Source organism: Poecilia mexicana, unplaced genomic scaffold, assembly GCF_051168715.1.
Source record: "Poecilia mexicana isolate PSO_F unplaced genomic scaffold, ASM5116871v1 scaffold_1, whole genome shotgun sequence".
Lineage (NCBI taxonomy): Eukaryota > Metazoa > Chordata > Actinopteri > Cyprinodontiformes > Poeciliidae > Poecilia > Poecilia mexicana.
Window position 1 is genome coordinate 10,478,940 of NW_028263370.1, and position 17,471 is coordinate 10,496,410.

The 17,471-nt window shown below is 37.5% G+C and overlaps 1 protein-coding gene across 2 annotated transcripts in view; it reads right to left on the minus strand.

The window, feature by feature from the left end:
- The window catches only part of ctnna2 (catenin (cadherin-associated protein), alpha 2), a 304,010-nt gene that overhangs the window by 39,167 nt on the left and 247,372 nt on the right, over nucleotides 1-17,471 (minus strand). For both annotated transcript variants that reach the window (XM_088004302.1, XM_088004304.1), the window contains exons 10-12: nucleotides 14,554-14,646; nucleotides 11,095-11,251; nucleotides 9,392-9,592 (exon numbers count right to left, since the gene is read on the minus strand). In XM_088004302.1, coding sequence (XP_087860428.1) covers nucleotides 9,392-9,592; nucleotides 11,095-11,251; nucleotides 14,554-14,646 — 451 coding nt within the window. The remainder of the gene's footprint in view (nucleotides 1-9,391; nucleotides 9,593-11,094; nucleotides 11,252-14,553; nucleotides 14,647-17,471) is intronic.

Consider the following 17,471-nt stretch of genomic DNA (forward strand, 5'->3'; position numbering starts at 1 on the left):
ACCTCTAAATTCCCCAGATCTCAGTCCAATCAAGCATTTGTTATTATCTGTGGGACAAACAAGTCAAACCACAGAGGCAGCACCTTGCAACTCACAGGAGTTAAAAGATCTGTGACTAATGTTTGGTCCCAGATACCACAACGCACCTTTAGGGTTCTAATGCCGGGTCCCCAACGCCCAGGGTGTATTGATGTCAGGCTACTTGGTAAAACAATAAATATATACAGTAATTTCCACCGTATGATGAACAGGGTGGCTTTGTTTGAAACTAGCAAGCATCAATTTGTTTCTGTTGGTTTGATTGGCAAGTAACAAGATAGGCAGTCAAAGGGAGCAGGGAGAAAAGCATGTGAGACACATGGATGAAGCAGTGTATAGGCTGACCCAGAGGAGAGTTGTTTATTTTGTGCTAATACAGTTAATTCCCTTCCTACTCCAGCACACCAAAAATTACATTAGAGAGCAAGTCTGATGTGTGTGCAAAACGTGGAGGACCCTTGGTCCAGTGGAAAGTGTTTTGCCATTTTTCCCCCCACAGGCATGGAAATGGAATAAAAATTTGGCAGTTATACGGCATTGTAAAAAAAAAAAAAAAAACAACTTCCAGATCTTGATCTTTTCTGCTTCATGCCTCTCAACAAACAGCGAGCGGCAAGAGAAGCCAACTCGGATTCTGCAAAACCAGTATGCTGTTTTGCTCTCTGCACACCACAATCACAAAAATGTGTCATTTTTCATTTGAATCTTTGACCTAACAGCTCCAAAGACCTTCGGTCTAACCACAAACCTCATGCTTATGTAACGCTGACTGGGTGAAAACTAACAAAAATCCTCCTTTCGGTATCTATCTGGTCTTCTCTCCCACAGTGTAATCTTGGTTAAAATGTTTTTGCAACATTCTCATTCTACCCCGCTCGTCTCATAGTAATTTCCTCATCAGCGCTCTCTTCTAACTCCCGCCTCTATTTACACACTGATTAAGGGACCTTCGCTCTTCTCCTTTCAAGCTTGGAGTTTGCTATCTGGCTGTCATTTTGGATAATACCTCTTTTCCCATCACTGTAACAATGGACGCAGATTTAAAAAGTGACTCAGCCAGCTGTGTTTTTCACACATATGGGCCAAATAAGGAGGCCACTTGGTGTATTCAGAAAGCACACGTTGTTCTCCCTGTTTCTAGTTACTGTCTAAATATTGCAGGGTTATTTCTGGCTTTAAGCTTTTGGTATAGAAGTCACATAATTTTTAACCAAAAAGTATGACCCAATTTGTTGAGTTAGAGAAAAGATAATTAGTTGACTCATTATTCTTCACAAATTGCCATTTTGCACAATTCAACTTTCTCATCAGACTTCCCTAAAGCTCTTTTAAAAGTCAATGGTAAACAGATGTATAATATTTTCAACAGTAGTTTGTGTTAATAACTTTGTTTACGCTACAGAATGAGCCTTTTAGCTGCTAAGTAGCTGGTTACAGAGTCAACATTCCCATATTGACCAAAAATATGTCAGTCAATATTTTATGCATTGTTGCTTAGCATGAATTGTTATCAAGATTTTAGTGTGTATCAATACTAGGTGTGTAAAGGAATATTAAAATCAAGTTTCTGTATGTAAATTGGTTTTGGAGCCAAGTTTCAGTACATTTTCGGTACGCTTCACTTAAGAGAAACAAATGAAACTCTTAACCCAGTTACGTTAAATCAACCTGGGGCTGAAACGGTCCTTATTTGGCGTACACAACTGTTTCTAAATTGGGTTGTTTAACACTTTTGAAAGTGTAATTGCAAATAGTTTTGTCTAAGGTCAGTGAGGTGGATTTACTTATTAAGAATATAGGGGGAAAAAAACCCACTGGTTCTGTTAGCTATTATTTTAGAGGGAAAAAAATATGAAGTGTCTTTCCTCGTATCCCTTAAGTCCCGCCTGCATTTCCTTTTAGTGCAGTTGATCCACTGATTTACAGGCATGACATGTGGGAGGCACAGTGACTGTATGTGTTATTACTCACAGCAAAAGCCTGGTTAAATCCCATTTTCTCCAGCCCAATGTAATAACAAGGAGAGACTCCTCCCTTGCTCAAATGGCATGGTGACAAAATATGGACCATATATCAGTTTTTAATCTTCTTTCTGCAGGCTTCACGTTAATGAGCAACTTAAAAAAAATTCTCTGTCTTTTTGAGGGGCTAGATTATTTGAAATACAGAGTGTTATTCCAGGTAGGAAGGTGTAACAGAGAAGGAGGAGCATGACGGGGGTAAACTGTGAGAAGTCATAACCACTTTCCCATTAGGCTATTGATTTTTCAACCTCTCAAGGACACGCTTCTATCCCAGACCTGACTGTCTATCAGGAATCTATGGCAGAGCCTTGCACAACACTCCTTGGCTGCCCGAGCTCTGCCTGAGCATAAATCTGACCAAGCTCAATGTGTGAAGGAGGGATGGGCCAATTGAGACAAGGTCAAAGGGCAAGTACTGCAGTTGTGGCGAGCGTAGTGTTGGTGTGGCAGCTGTCAGAAATGATAGGGAGGGAGTGGTGATTGGCATGAGTTGCCGTGGGCATAAACAGAGGAGTAATCAAACAGCACCAATAGACACCTCAAAAACTGGCAAATGTACAAACATATACATAGGGGGCAAAGGAAAAAAAAAAGTTTGACATTTGCACAATAATCTGAAAAGGGATGAATGGGGAAAAGCATCAATGAATTCCACTAAAATCTCACTCAGATCGCTTAGTGAAATCTTTGGTGACAGCTATTGATTCTCTTGGTAGAGTCTAGTTAATTGGACTTGGTACTCTCTAAAAAAGTGTGCGGTCCTATATCCTTTTTCATTGTTCAGCAACACTTAATCATCTTTCCCCCCAGCTATAGATTTCTCCTTGACTGTGTTCAGATCCATAGACATCAGGTTCAGGGAAGGACTGAGGGGAGAGGAAGGCAAAAGTTCACCAGGATCAATAAGTGCTTTATGGTCCAGATAAGAAGTGCATGGTAGCACTTACACCCATCCCCACGCCCCACCCCACAAATACTACCACTAAGAGGCGAACAGGAATAACAACAGCTCTTCATCAAAGACAAATGTGAAGCCAATGAAACACTGGTCTAACACAACTGCTGGTTCCTGGACTTGACATCTCGATTGGTATCCAGAATCGTTAAAATTTAAGTGATATTTCTCCCTGAGGACATCTGACTGGTCTACTTTTTGCAACCGTCTAGACTGTATTATCCGAGTTCTGACCAAGCTGCTTAACGTGACCAAGCTGTTAAATATGCTCTAGATTATGTCACAATAAAAACAAACATTTAGGAATAAAAATCACTGTATACCAGTTTCAAAATAACAGATTCAATGCAGCAACTTCATATGTAACCATACTTTGATTTTAAAGATAAGAAGTATTTGGCTAACTGTCCACAGTTCAAACAGAAAAAATAACAGATTTAATGATAAGCATTAAATAATACTGTAGTCATGATGACGATCATTACTGCTATAATATAAAGTAAATAAAATTGTAATGTTTTGCATAGCATTTTCTTCATTTAAGGTAAATGTGAGACTCTCTCCTAATCTTTGAGTGCTTACAATTTTCTTATTGCACAGTATTTTAAGCAGATGCATTAAAATTTTTCACAGCTTATAATTTCTAAATAATGGATACCCATGTATAGTGCTTCAATGTGCAGACCCTCCTCTGTCAAAACTACAGTTATGAAAGTGAACTGTTACTCAAAATTTAAAAATGTGTTTTGAGCCAAAATCTGAAATGTCTAATGGTTGGGAAGAAACTGTCCAATAGATAAAATGTGAATGAATCAATGAAGCTGTCAGGTTTGTGATAAGAACATTTTCTGCAGACAAGGACAATATGAGTAAACCCAGAATTATTCCTGGTATTTTTCTTCATTTTGCCAAGACATCCCCCCACAAGTGTTGCCATTTTTCTATGGACATCCAAAATCTATCATTGACGATGACAACCGTGTGAACCCTCTCTGTTTCTAAGTATTTAAGAAGTCTGCCCCATTCTGCTACTTGGCAAGTTGCGAATGTGAGTTCAGCACCATCACACAGATTTGAAAATAGGGGAAATGTCATTGGTCCAATATACATTTCCTGTCCAAGAAAGATGACTTGTCAGTGACAGGTGAGCATCACCATTTCAAAAACATGAACTGGTCTAAACTGCAGCAATGAAGCGATTTTGTTGTCAAAAAAGTTGGATTGTCAGTCCACAGACATCATGCTAGCTGTGGCAACTGTCACTTTTTTTCAGAGAATCCTTGCTTTTGTGTCAAAATGTATGATCTATTTATTATTTTCTAACTCTGATAGTAGTACCAAGTCTGAAATTTTAACATTTTGGACATTTTTGTGCTTGCTTATTTGAATCTTGGTCAAAAGTAAGTGTACATTTTTAAAATCCAGAATTAAGAAAATAGATTAAAACAGTCAATTACAAAGTCAAATTCTTTTTAGTTGGGTGGCATTTAACACATCAGAAGAGCACAAAGCAGAATTGCAAATCAAAAGTCAAATGATACATGCTTTAAAAATGTCTTTGCAAACAGAAATCTGAGAGGGATGGTATGCATTTTTATTCAACCTCCTTCACACTCATTTCTAAAGTTAAAATCCAGTGCAACCAACTCCCTTCTTGAATTCATCTTAATAATAGAGTCTTCCCGTGGGCTATTTAACCCTTGCGTAATACAGCTATTCTATGAACATATCAGAGGTTTATTAAAGACCATTAGTGAACAAACAGTTTCATCAAGACTAAGGACACACTAGACAGATCAGGATAAAGTTGTAGAGCAGTTTATGCTCTGCAACCCTGTGAGTACCACAAAGTATTCACAGCACTTCTCTTTTTATGTATTTTGCTTTGTTATAGCTTTGGTTGAAATTGCAATAAATTAACCTCTTTAATCAAAATTGTACATACAAATGGTCCATTAGGACTGTGGACTTAGCTTAAGCTTTTAAGTCATGAAATGAGCAATGATGGCAGAAACTCCCCCCAGAAAATGTGCAACTATAATTGCAGTGAAGGTAGTTCTTCATATTCACTTAGGAGGGTAATTATACATGCACAAAACACTTTAGATATTCATTGGGAAAAAAAACAAACATATTTTTTTATATAATAACAATACGCACTGATTTGTGTTGGCTTATGACAAAGCTCCTACAAAAACACAAAAAAGTTTTTGACTATTAATGACTTTGCAAGCATTTATATAACTTTTGGCTTCTGTTTCTCTTTATGAATCAGACTCCAAGCTGTTTTAATTTTCTAGCTGAACAAATTCTGCAACTGAACTAACAATTGAGCATAATTACAGCGTTGTAAAATACCTCATCTTTGTAGGGACATCAAGATACGGTGTCAGACTAGTGGAGGAAAACCACTAAATCTCATTTAAACTCTTAAAACCAAAAAAAAATAAAAAAAATACATGATGAACCGAAATCAATGGGGAACCAACATAATGGTGAATCATCAAGAGTTCTCCATTTGTTCTCGGTAATGCTGACATGATGCTTCTGCGCCACGCTGACTATTGAAACAAGATGCATGCTCCCTTCAGGATTAATAGAACAGCAGCGTAATTATCAAGTCAGAGTGCTCAACAAGGTTATGCAGTAGTTGCATAAAATTGACCTCAAGTGTTCATCAAATATTGCCATGAAATGCCATCAATTAATTACCCTAATCAATTAAACTGAATTATGCAGTAACAGATCACAATGTCCTTATATTGCCATATAACCAACAGTGTAAGTAGTTTATTATGGTGGAGCTGATCACCAGGAGAGGGGCGTTAGACAGATGGCTTTCCGAGCGCACGTGACTCAACGAATGCTGTTTGCGACTTATCAGCTAATAGGGAAGGGAGCAGATTGTGTCTCTCAATTATCCTGGCAGATGAAAGTAACGAGCGAAACAACAGATATACCGCCTCGCTAAATGGGCTCTAATGGGAGAGGTAGAAACTGGAGCGGGGATGATGGTAGAGAAAGGCGGGTGGAAAAAAAAAAAAAAAAAAAAAAAAAAAGTAGAACGGCGGGGGGGTGGGGGTGGACAGAGCATAATGGCCTGTCAGAAGATGTTCTACTTTTTTTTTTTGGTATACAGGACGGATTGTGGTCAGATTTTATTCTTCTATACCGGTAATGGATAAATGACTTCTTTCCTTTCATCCTGTGGCTCTGTTTTGTCTCCTGTTTGTGACAGTACATTTTTAAAGGGCATGTTCAAGTATACTTTTAGGCAATTTGCGCAGCTCTTGCAGAGAACAAAAATCTTTGTAAGAAAAACAAAATTCAATGCGTTTCTTCTCTGGTTGGTTAGTCTCTTTCTTGAATGAACGTGATTATAAAACGCTATACATGACTGTATTAAGAAAATCATTAGTTTGCTTCTACATTTATAGAGCATGTATGTTTTGCAGGGCTATTATTTCACATTTAGAGTAACCAGTTTTAATGCGTACACCATTTTAGCTTTCCGTACAATGTAATAAAAAACAAACAAAAAAAAACCCTGTCATTTTTGCTTTTAACAGTAAAAAAATGCTTTCATTACATGTTAATCCTGTTAGGGGTGAGTGTGCACATCCATTTCAGCAGGCTGCAAACATTACAGAAAATATTGCAAGCATTGCTATATTCCATCTTCATCGATCACAGGCTCCCCCAAAAGTCCAATCAAATTTGCTCCTCTGCCCAGTGTTACCTTTTAATAAGGTTTTAGGCTGTGACAGATGATATTATTAAAAAAATGCATGGGTGTAAAAACAGTGACATGTTATAGTTTTGGTAGACATAATATGCAGTCTTTCCTAAAAAACACTGATCTGGTATTTTGTATTTTTATCTTTTTATTATCTTTTTATTATCTTTTATGTTCTTTGATAATCATTATTCTTTTTATTATCTTTTCTTTATAATTTGATCTTTCTTTGTTTGATAAAACTTATTCTGCTCAGATTATTGTGCTCATACGGATCACGTGAACAGGGCGTGCTTAGCTCTGGTTGACTTGGGTTGGGCTCTGATTGGTCTGCTGGTTCACGCTCTCAGCCCATGATTGGCTCATGGTCAGAGAGCGGCTACCTCTGATTGGATGGCTCACCTGCAAGGATGGAAATGGCCATTCCGCCTTTGCACGCAGGCATCCCTTTGTTTAAGAGATAAAATACGAAAAAGCCCGCGGTTTTGGTCAGAGTCTGCTGTGGATCGCGTTCGAATGCCCAGCTACGTTGATGCTACCGCTCTATCTCTAGGCCGAAGGCTCTCCGGCCAAGTTTCACGAGGTAAGCGCCGACAACCTGAATGAATCGAGCATCACGTGTTTAGTCATAGAGTGTTTTGTACTGTATTCTGTGGGGAATAAATCGAGCATATTTGTTCTAGCAGTAACAGTGTTTGATGCATGTTATTTTGCTGTATTCTGTGGGGAAATAAATCGAGCACATTTAATTCTAGCAGAAACAGCGTTTGGTTTCGTTATTGCCGCCGATCTCCTTCGACCCTGATTTAAAATTTCATAAAACAAACACTTTTACGGTTTTTTAATCTAGCTGTTCGCAGGTTTTGACAGAATGTAGTCAAATATGGAGGGTTAAAAAGGACAAGATTAAATAAGTAAATACATCATTAAATCATTAAATAAATGTAGAATGAAATAAATAAATGTTTAACTATATGCATAAATAATGTATTTAATATACAGTTTATTTATTCAATTTGTCATTAAATTAGTAACATGCAAACTTATGAAAGTTGAAGCAAATAATTCTTTCCTGGTTCAAATTCGTCCCTTGAGGTTGAGAGGCATTGCTTTGGGTGGGGCTCACATTGATCCACTGAACTCCACTACTTTAGCCTCATTCTTTGAAAATCATGACATTAAGGATTCTGGTGAGCTTTCCTGTGAGATTTTACAATTAGTTGACAACATAGAAGCAGGAGATTGTTGTTCAGACTATGTGGCGGATGAAGTCAAAGAAGTGACTGAAGGGAAGCATGACGGGATATAAATTGCAAAATCTCTCCATTAAGGTCCAAAGGAAGTTCATGAAAATCCTGTATTATACGGTTGTGATTTATAGAGAACAGACGGGGCTGGAGATGTAACAAAGCAGACGTCCTGATGAAGCTTCACTTTTGGACCGTTGTATGAAAAAAACATTAAGAACTAACTTGTTGATTCACTTAGTTATACTGTGGTTGGTGAGGCTTGGTTAAATCATTTAGTGTTATGAATTAGCAAGTTACAAAAAACTTTTAGGTTGTCTAAATTCATCTGGTTTACTGCTTTTAAATCTAAACTAAAAGTTCTTGAGGTCTGTTCTACTGTCCTTTCATAGCTTCTTTTAACTGCGTATTTTCTGTGCTGTATTTGTTGCTGCCTCTTGGCCAGGACTCCCTTTCAAGAGAGGTTTTTAATCTCAATGGGTTTTTATCTTGGTAAAATAAAGGTAAAATAAAAAAAATAAAAAAAACAGCACACAGATGCAACCCTGCTTGGTCACCCCTGATTACCATTATTCAGACTTAGAGGTTTCTTCAGTAACTGAGATTAGTGAACCAACTATTTAAAATCAATTTGAAAAAATAATCACTTAGTGCATTCAAAGGTAAAACCATTCTGATTCAGCAGTTCTTATTTCCTCTGTTCTCCCATTTTGTTAAATTGGACACCAAAGATACAATTTTCCTTCCAGTAAGAGACTATATGTGAGGTTAGGACACATTAGACTGCTCTTCAGTCAGAAATCCATCTGAGCCTTTTAGTGTGAGCAAAACATCAGTTGAATAAATATAATACTTAAACAATTCAAATCATCTTTTAACCTAAGTGTTTACTTCATACAGCGGTCTCCACGGCTCATTCCAAATGTGGTGAATTCTCAAAACAGAAAAGTCTGGCTTAAAAGTACATTTTTCTACTTTACTTGTGACAGGAGGAATTTGTTCATTCTGTCTTGCCTACCACAGAGATAAACTTTAGTCTTCTAAAATAAGCCCTGACGCTGCAGAGAGAGAGAGAGAGAAAAAAAAATAACTGATGAAAAATGGACGAGCGCCAGAACTGGTAGAGGGGTTCACAAGTGGTGTCCAGCTTTTGTGTTAGAGCCAAGACACTAATCATAAATGTGGGGAACTGAGCATTCAGCCAGTAATGAAAGCTACAGTAGGTTTCAGAATATGAACCTTTGTGTGACTGTGGGAGGGGGTTAGACTACTGTATTTGCCAAACGATTCATGGTAAAATATGCATTTATAAGACATGACTCAATGATGGAGTGTGAAAATAATATGTTCAATTATGGCTTCTTATGCTACACCACTGTTGTGCACTAACCGGTTTCTGACAGGAGCTTGATGGACTCCAGCACGCGCTCGGTGTAGACCCCAGGTTCGTAGTTTTCCATCTCAGCGTTAATGATGTGGACCACACGGGCAGCTCGTCCACGAATGGCTCCAGCAGTTCGGTCGAGAGTGTCCACATCTCCCTCTTGCAGGGCAATTACACATTTGTTGACGTCCTCAAGGATGTGGTTCTCTGAAGAGAAAGAATGAAATTGGTTTGAATCAAACAAAAGAGACCATATACCTTCTTTATATTCTTCTTCTCCTTAGAAACACAAAAACTGTCTGATATCAAGATTGCCATGCATTTTTTTGAGACATGTCGGGACACGGCATTAACACTGCAACTGTGAATTGCAAGTTATGCCACACGTATCCGTCACTGCCACCAAAATCGATGAGAGTGCTGATCACAGAAATGACCAATTAAAGTCTAAATGTTCCCTAAATGTGAAAACAATTAAATGAAATTGTGACCACTCAAAAAAGTTATATATATTGTACACCTTTCATCCCAATACACGGATACTAAGCTATAAAGATCTACTGATGTCCCACAAAATTCTTTACATTTCCTTAACATTTAAACAAAAGTTTAAATATATATATATACATATACACATTTAGCTGCAAAGAAATATAAAACAAATTAAACAACAAAACAATTGATCAAATAGGAGATGCTTTGATGTCAAAAAGGGAATCTAAAATTAACAAACTTTTATTCTAAATGTTCTCTTTCCTGACCATGAGTTATTCTACACTCTTTTCTTGTCTGTGATTTTGACTGATGAGTTAAAAATAGTAATAATGCATTTTCTTTACGTCTTAATCTGATTTTCAACATGACATTTTCAATGATATTTAATCTTCACTCAGCTTAAGTAATTTTCAGTCCAACAAACTGAACAGTGAATTCACACTGTGTCGTCACACACAGTGACGACACTGTCACTGTGTGTTCCTAAAGCAGTGGTTTGCTTTTGTGTGCCAAACTGAGATGTTACATGTTTATTATTTGAGGCTCCATGTCTTATTTTACCTTTTAAATGCTGGTTTTAAACATCATTTCACATTCATCATCTGTAACTGTCATAGTACAGTTACTACTGTACTAGTAACTGTACAGTAGTTACTAGTACAGTAGTACAGTTACTGTAGTTACTGTAACTGTACAGTTACAGTAGTAACTGTACAGTAGTAACTGTACAGCAACATATTTTCAACAGATGAAAATATGTTGCTTTTTCTCCACAGGGATTTCTCCACATGTGCAAATTCTGCACCAGTAGTTCAGCTGCACCAGTCTGTGACCCATAACTCTTAAATGTTCTGTAAGCTCCCAGACAGTGAAACGCTTTGAGTACGATGTCCAGACGGGAAAATTCTTTTGGATTAATTTAGTTTCTTCCGTGATGTATTGTGTATGCTCATATGCACCAAGTCATCAAGTGAAAATGACAGAAGGCCTTCAGATTTGTCCATCGCTGTTTTAAAAAGCCGGTCAAAGACAGAAAATATGTGGCTAATGCGACTCCCTCCGTTGTAAATTCTTTTATTCTTGGTTTACGTTCATGTAAGTAAAGAATGTCTGGCTTGTTGCGTCTATTTCTTAATGAGCAAAGTTTTGAAAAATCTTTTTGATCTTCATAAACTCCACACAACGATCTGGAAATAATCCTTGCCGCTCTTTACCTGACACAGAGAGAAAGTCGTCTACAGATGTGATGTCATCCACTGCTTCAGTCAGAATGCGTACTTGCTTCTCCCACTGGTCCTTGAACACGTCCATGTTGTCCTGGGCCACCTTGCTTTGGGGCCGCGCGGCCAGAGTGAGCGCAGCATTTATAACCTGGAAAGGAAGACAAATCGTGTTGCATTCCACATGCATTTATATGGCGAAACTAAAACAATTTGTGTACATTACTAGTTCTCTTTGATTTAGGACATGTCTTAATGTATTATTAAAAGTAAGTCTTTTTATTACTACAAAAAACAGCAGAAGCAATAACCCTGCAGTGCTCCATTCGAAACTCACAATCCACAGTCCATTATTTTCTAACAAAATAACCCTTAAAAGTAGATCATGTGGAACTTGTGAGATGGTTGGACATGTATGCTAAAAAAGAAAAAGAAAAAGAAAACAGCACCGCTCCTATAGCCTCAACATGTGCACTTGCAGTATATTCAGCTCTGTTAAATTGGAAAATCTTGAACTGAAATATGGAGCTCGATCTTGCAACATTTTCTGCTCTCACCGACTCTTAATAGACATCTTAGCCAACTTCGATTTATGTATGGGAGCCCGAAGTGTCACAGTTGTATCTATACGACTTGTAAATTATAGGTAAAGGCAAAAACAGGTCAGCCATCTGAATAAACCCAAAGTGAGTGGCTTAAAAATATAATCCAGGATAATCATGGCTCAAAAGATTCAGATGAAGGTTAGAACGCAGTTTTGTGCAAAATGGATTTTAAGCCTCGCCACGAAAAAATTCATATATTCAATAGGATTTCTATTGTTTTTTTTTCCAGCAAACTGTCTTTCTTAATGTTTTCTAAACCTGTGTGGAACGAGGCGGCATGCATGAATGACAGCATTGTATATTCATAGAAGATTTGCTGAGAATTGTTTCCAGCTCCACATTATAGTCGATACTCTCGTTACTCTACTGCATTTAGTGGGACTGCATCAAGTTAAAGGGAAATTCTTTGGTGTCTTTCATTTAAATTGTATGTAAAAAAAAAAAAAAAAAAAAACATTGTGCAAGGTGAGAACCAGTCTGGCCTTAAATATGTGGTAAAATCAAGACTAATACTGTAAGCAAATGACTGATAGGTTCTCAGTGCAACCACCTGCTCTGAAACGAATAATAATAATGAATGTTGTCATATATTGTACCACTTTTAAATGTAGTCAAACATAAAATAGTAGTCATTCATTCATTGAAAATCCTAAACGCTTTCAAATTTTATAGTATTGCTATCTGCTAATCTTGTGCTACCTAAAACTCTATTCTTTTTCATTTTTAAATTATCATAACTAAACAAATTTAATCACACTAAAGCCGTCATGCCACTTACAGCATGCACTCAAAACCCGACATTCAGCAATACTCAACGACATTTAATTTTCACATTAGAAAAATCTAAAGTCGTTTAAATAACAGAAATAACAGACATTTAGAAAACAAAATAATCAGAAAATCCCAAAGGAGATGTGACACTGCAGTGTCAATCTGAGAAAATGATTTTGGTACAAAGAGCTGTGAAAGCTTCAGCGCCTGACGAGGACTGCAGCCCATCTGCAAGGCCATCTTGTGCCACGGAAAACAACTGCCTACATGCTATTTACTGCTTAAAAGTGATTTTCTCTGACAATTTCGAGACATGGCCTTGAATCCTCCCACTCATGCCTGAGGTCTGAAACTGCTGGGGCTTCAGTGGTAGATGCAGGCGGGAGTAGGGAGGGGGCTCTGGACTTGTGCTCCAAGAGATTCCTTCTTGGCATTCTAACCAGAGCAAGCCATTGAAGTTTGTTACAAATCTCTGTGAACTCCTCGGCCTTTTATTGGCTCAAAGCCTGAGTCCTTCACCAATAACTAATGCCTTGGTCCCCAACAACTCAATCCAACCTAATTACTATACAAAACATGGAGAGAACGACGCTGCATTCAAGAGAACTAGGAGATACGGGACAGATGATGCAATGTGTTTGTTTCAAAAGTCAGACTGACGACTGACTTGACTTGAAGGTTATTTATTTTAAAAGACAAGTGACAACCTCAGTTCAGGTTGTGGATTGCTACTAAAACTGTTTTAATCCAAAAGCAAAACAAACAGTGAAGTACAATACGATACTTTTAAAATTAACTGACAGATCAAACGCCCTGCGACAGACTGGCGACCTGTCCAGGGTGTACCCCGCCTCTCGCCCGGAACGTGAGCTGGAGATAGGCACCAGCACCCCTCCCGACCCCACTGAGGGACAAGGGTGACGGAAAATGGATGGATGGATGACAGATCAAACACAGTGAGTATATTATATCATCGCAGTGCACAAAATGTAACTGTTGTCAATATCAAATGCTACATTTTTCACACAGATTGACATAATGAACTTTTTTTAGTTCTGCCAAATCTTCAAAATAGCCTTTGTTTAGGTTACCTTGGTACCCCCAGGCAACCACAGTTTCCTTGAATAACACACAGTAAATTGTCATAATTGGTTACTTTGGTAAAGTTTAAGACCATTTTAACAAAGAGAAAAGCTTAAAGAACTTAAACTGTGACCTAATTCACAGCACTTGTCTCTATAAACACTATAATTAAGAAACTGCAGAGAAATTGAATAATGATAAAATAATTAGGAGTCAGTATTAACTAGCTAAGCTGTTGATTTTTTTTTTTGTTTAGTGCTCTTCTGTATATCTTCTGTTTCAATATATTTTAACGTAAATCTTCTTAAAAGAGACATTTTCTCTAGGATGTGGCAGCAGCTGAGTTTAAGACAGTGCTATATGTCGAAGAATAAGGAACTTGGACTAAACTGACTCAGAACAGATGAGGGGGGGGGGGAAAATCACTCTTTGTTCCACTTCTTTTTTGTTCCTCTTTCCCCAGTCACAAAGTCTGAGTCGATTATGTTTTTTAATCCGTCTCTGTTGAGCGTGTCCAAGGGGTATCAGGAGAAAATTCTTTCCCAAGTTTTCAGAGTTAGTGGGTTATAGAGGGTGTACATAGCGGAAAATGAACATTAAAGTCTGAATCTTAACTTCAGCTTTTCTTCTCTATTTCCACTTTTCATTTTGCCTTATGTCCCCTGTGAAAAGGATTACCCTAAACCTAGGAAATAATGGACCAGTTTTAACATCATTGTCTGTATTCTGAGAAATGGTGCTACAAGCTCTTTCAATTCGTTACTTATATTCGTTGAATTCTGCATACTATGACTTTTTTTCTGCCATTTCAAGTTGTTCCACTTTGTATAAAAAAAAACAAAAAAACAATCCAAAGCTAATCTTTTGAGATCAATAGAAAATGGCTAAAAACCAAAAAAATGAAAAATAAATAAAAATAAAAATAAATAAAATAAAAAATGTCGGCCACGCCATGTATCCAGCTTGCATTTAAACTATTTTTCCAAGCATTTACCTGTGGACATAGGCTGTCAATTTGGGTGGCTGCCATCCGTACCAACTTCACACCCTCTTCATTGTTGGAGATGGAGCAAGCCAAGTTGGCCACCTGAATAAAGCAAGCAAAAAATGAAAAAAACATGGTTACATCAAAATGAACCTGGAAACATCAGTTACTCTACGGTATAAATAAAGCTTAAAATTTAAACTGGAAAACAAATGACAAGTACAGGCAAACTAAAAAACACCAGATGTTTATAGCACTGCTCTCAGACTGCATGTTTACTGGTGGTTCTGAGAGTTTCTAGAAGTTTTCAGGATTCTCCTGTGAAACCAGACCCCAGTATTAGTCTGTGTCTACTTTAAAGACTAGGCTTTAAAACTTTCCTTTTTGATTAAGGTTCTGGTTAAGAGTGACTTAGGTTATCCTGAAGAATCTCAGTGGTTATGCTGCTGTAGGTTCAGGCTCCTTGGGGACAAACTGACCCCTTTTCCACCTCACTCAGCTACATTCCCCTCCTTAATGTTGTTATTTCATCATTTAACTTAACACACTCTGTTTTTTTTCTCTTCTTGCAAGCTACATCTAGTCTGGTCTTCTGTTTAGCTGTGAGACCTTCCTGGAGTCGGGCATTGGCTGAGCTACTGCTGCCAAAAACTTATAGATGACACACTTGGTCCTGTCTTTCACTGGTTAACCATGTCTCTCTCTAAGATACGGCAAATGGATGAGCTTTTACTGTGACAAACTGTCTGTGCTCTCTTCCAACCTATAGAAAACTGTCTCAGACCTCATCTGCAAAGCTCCGTCTCTCTCATCAACGAAGCCATGAAAAAAAATATTACCTCCATTAACTTTTAACTTTAGTCTTACATAAAAAGTACTTCTGAACTGTGATTCTCTGTGTGTATGTGCATGCATGCTCTGTCTTCTCAAACCCCCAGTGGGTCATGCCAAGCCAGGTTCTACTGGAGGTTTCAATCTGTTAAGGGGAAGTTTTTCCTTTTGCTACATGCATGGCCAGTAGAAGGGATTGCTGTAACTTCACCAACATACAGCGAGAGACTGACCACTGTTGCCACATGCTCATCCAGGAAGAGTGAATGCTGAAAGTCAGTGTGTTTGGTTCCCTTATTTACAAAACTTACAAGGGTTGTTGTTTCATTTCTGATCTTTCTAACATTACTGTTGTAAACACTGACTGATGACTTTTTGAGTTAGTACAGGGAAATTATAAGAAAGAAGAAAGCATTGAACAGGTTGCAAAGAAATAACTGAATTTATTTGGATCCAAAATGACTGGATTCAAGCAACATGAAAAGTGAAACCAGAAGTCATTAAGATAACATTTGCAACACTGCTCTGATGATAAGAAAGCATATCTAAATAATTGAGGAGTTTTGTTAGTGGTTGCCTAATTTCATAATTAAGGTGGTAATTGTGTTTTATGAACAACAACAACAACAAAACAAATCTTTCTTTCTCTCTTAAATAAGTTTACAGATAAAATGTTTTCCATCAGACTGTTGACTTCCTGAAAATACATGTCAGCTTACCTGAGTTGATATTTTAATTCCTTAGTTCATTTTGGTGCATTAACTAAACACAATAGTTAACAGTTCACTTGCTCTAAACTCATTAAATGTATTTCAGAGAATTTAAAGACTGTGTAATATGGACTCTGGATGCAATATACCATAAAGAGCTGGCTGGTTAAATTTACAAAGTAAAGTACGTCAGAGGTGCAAAATGGAATATTTAAAATCACCACCTCTGAATCATTCACTTTTTATGACAAACAACACACACGTGCACAAAGCTGGTTTTCCTCATGGAGTTATTAAATTTCTCCACACCCTCACTGCACCTCATTGCTAATTTTAATAACTTTAAAACCCTTCAAAACCCAAATCTCATTCCCAAACAAATCAGATTTCAGCATGAACCTTCGGGCTTTGAGACTGAGCTGAACAGACGTGTGCCTGTTGGCAGCGAAAGGTGCCAGTCTGCATTAGCACTTCTAGCGCTCATGTCACTGTTTGAGAGAAAGTGAGGTAAATCAAATTTGTTTTAGAGGACTCTTGCTTAGAGCTCTGTCTCTTTACTCGTGACAGCAATGAGCACATTGATGGATTACAGTCCTTTATGTGAAGCAGGGTGTGCATGTAGGTGTGTGTGGGTGCGTGTGTGTGTGCGCGTGCGCTTAAAGTGGTGTTAGTGACAGAGTGGAAGTGTGTCATTGTGAGTTGGCGCCCCATAAATGTGATTGGATGTTTGCATTGGATTTCTTTGAGGACCATGAAAAGCATATTTTTCAACTTAAATGCTGTTGGTGATGTTATTATGGACTGAAGAGGTAATTCTCTAACATTTTTAAAACATTTTACAATTTTTAAATATTTTTTTTTTCTTGTCTTTCCAAAGTGCATTTGAAATCAGGAAAATTTTGCGGATACCCAAAATTGTTATCCACTAAAGAACTGCTAGAGCTTCTGTCTTTTTGGGGTTTTTCCTAGTATCTCATAGAAATAATATTCTTCTTTTGCTCAAAAAATCATATTTTATGAGCAAATATTACACCTTTATCTCTTTTTGCTAAGTATTACATCTTTAATGATGAATAAACAACATTTCTGTTTGTGATGCAATTATTTTTGTTCTCATGCAACTTGGTGTAACTCTTGAACAAGTATCCTGAAATCACAATTAATATTTCCTTTGAAATAGTGTTTATGTTTCATTTTCTTGCACTTCCATTAAGAAGCAGGCATCCAAAAATAAAAAAAAATAAAAAAAATTCTATGCATTTTCACATTCATCGCTGATTCAATTAGAATACAACAACTCCACTTAACCAGCAGAAATCACATCTCTCTTCTCTGACTTTGTCCTCTTAACATGCTTTCCCGTCTCCAGCTCTGCTCAGCCCTCTG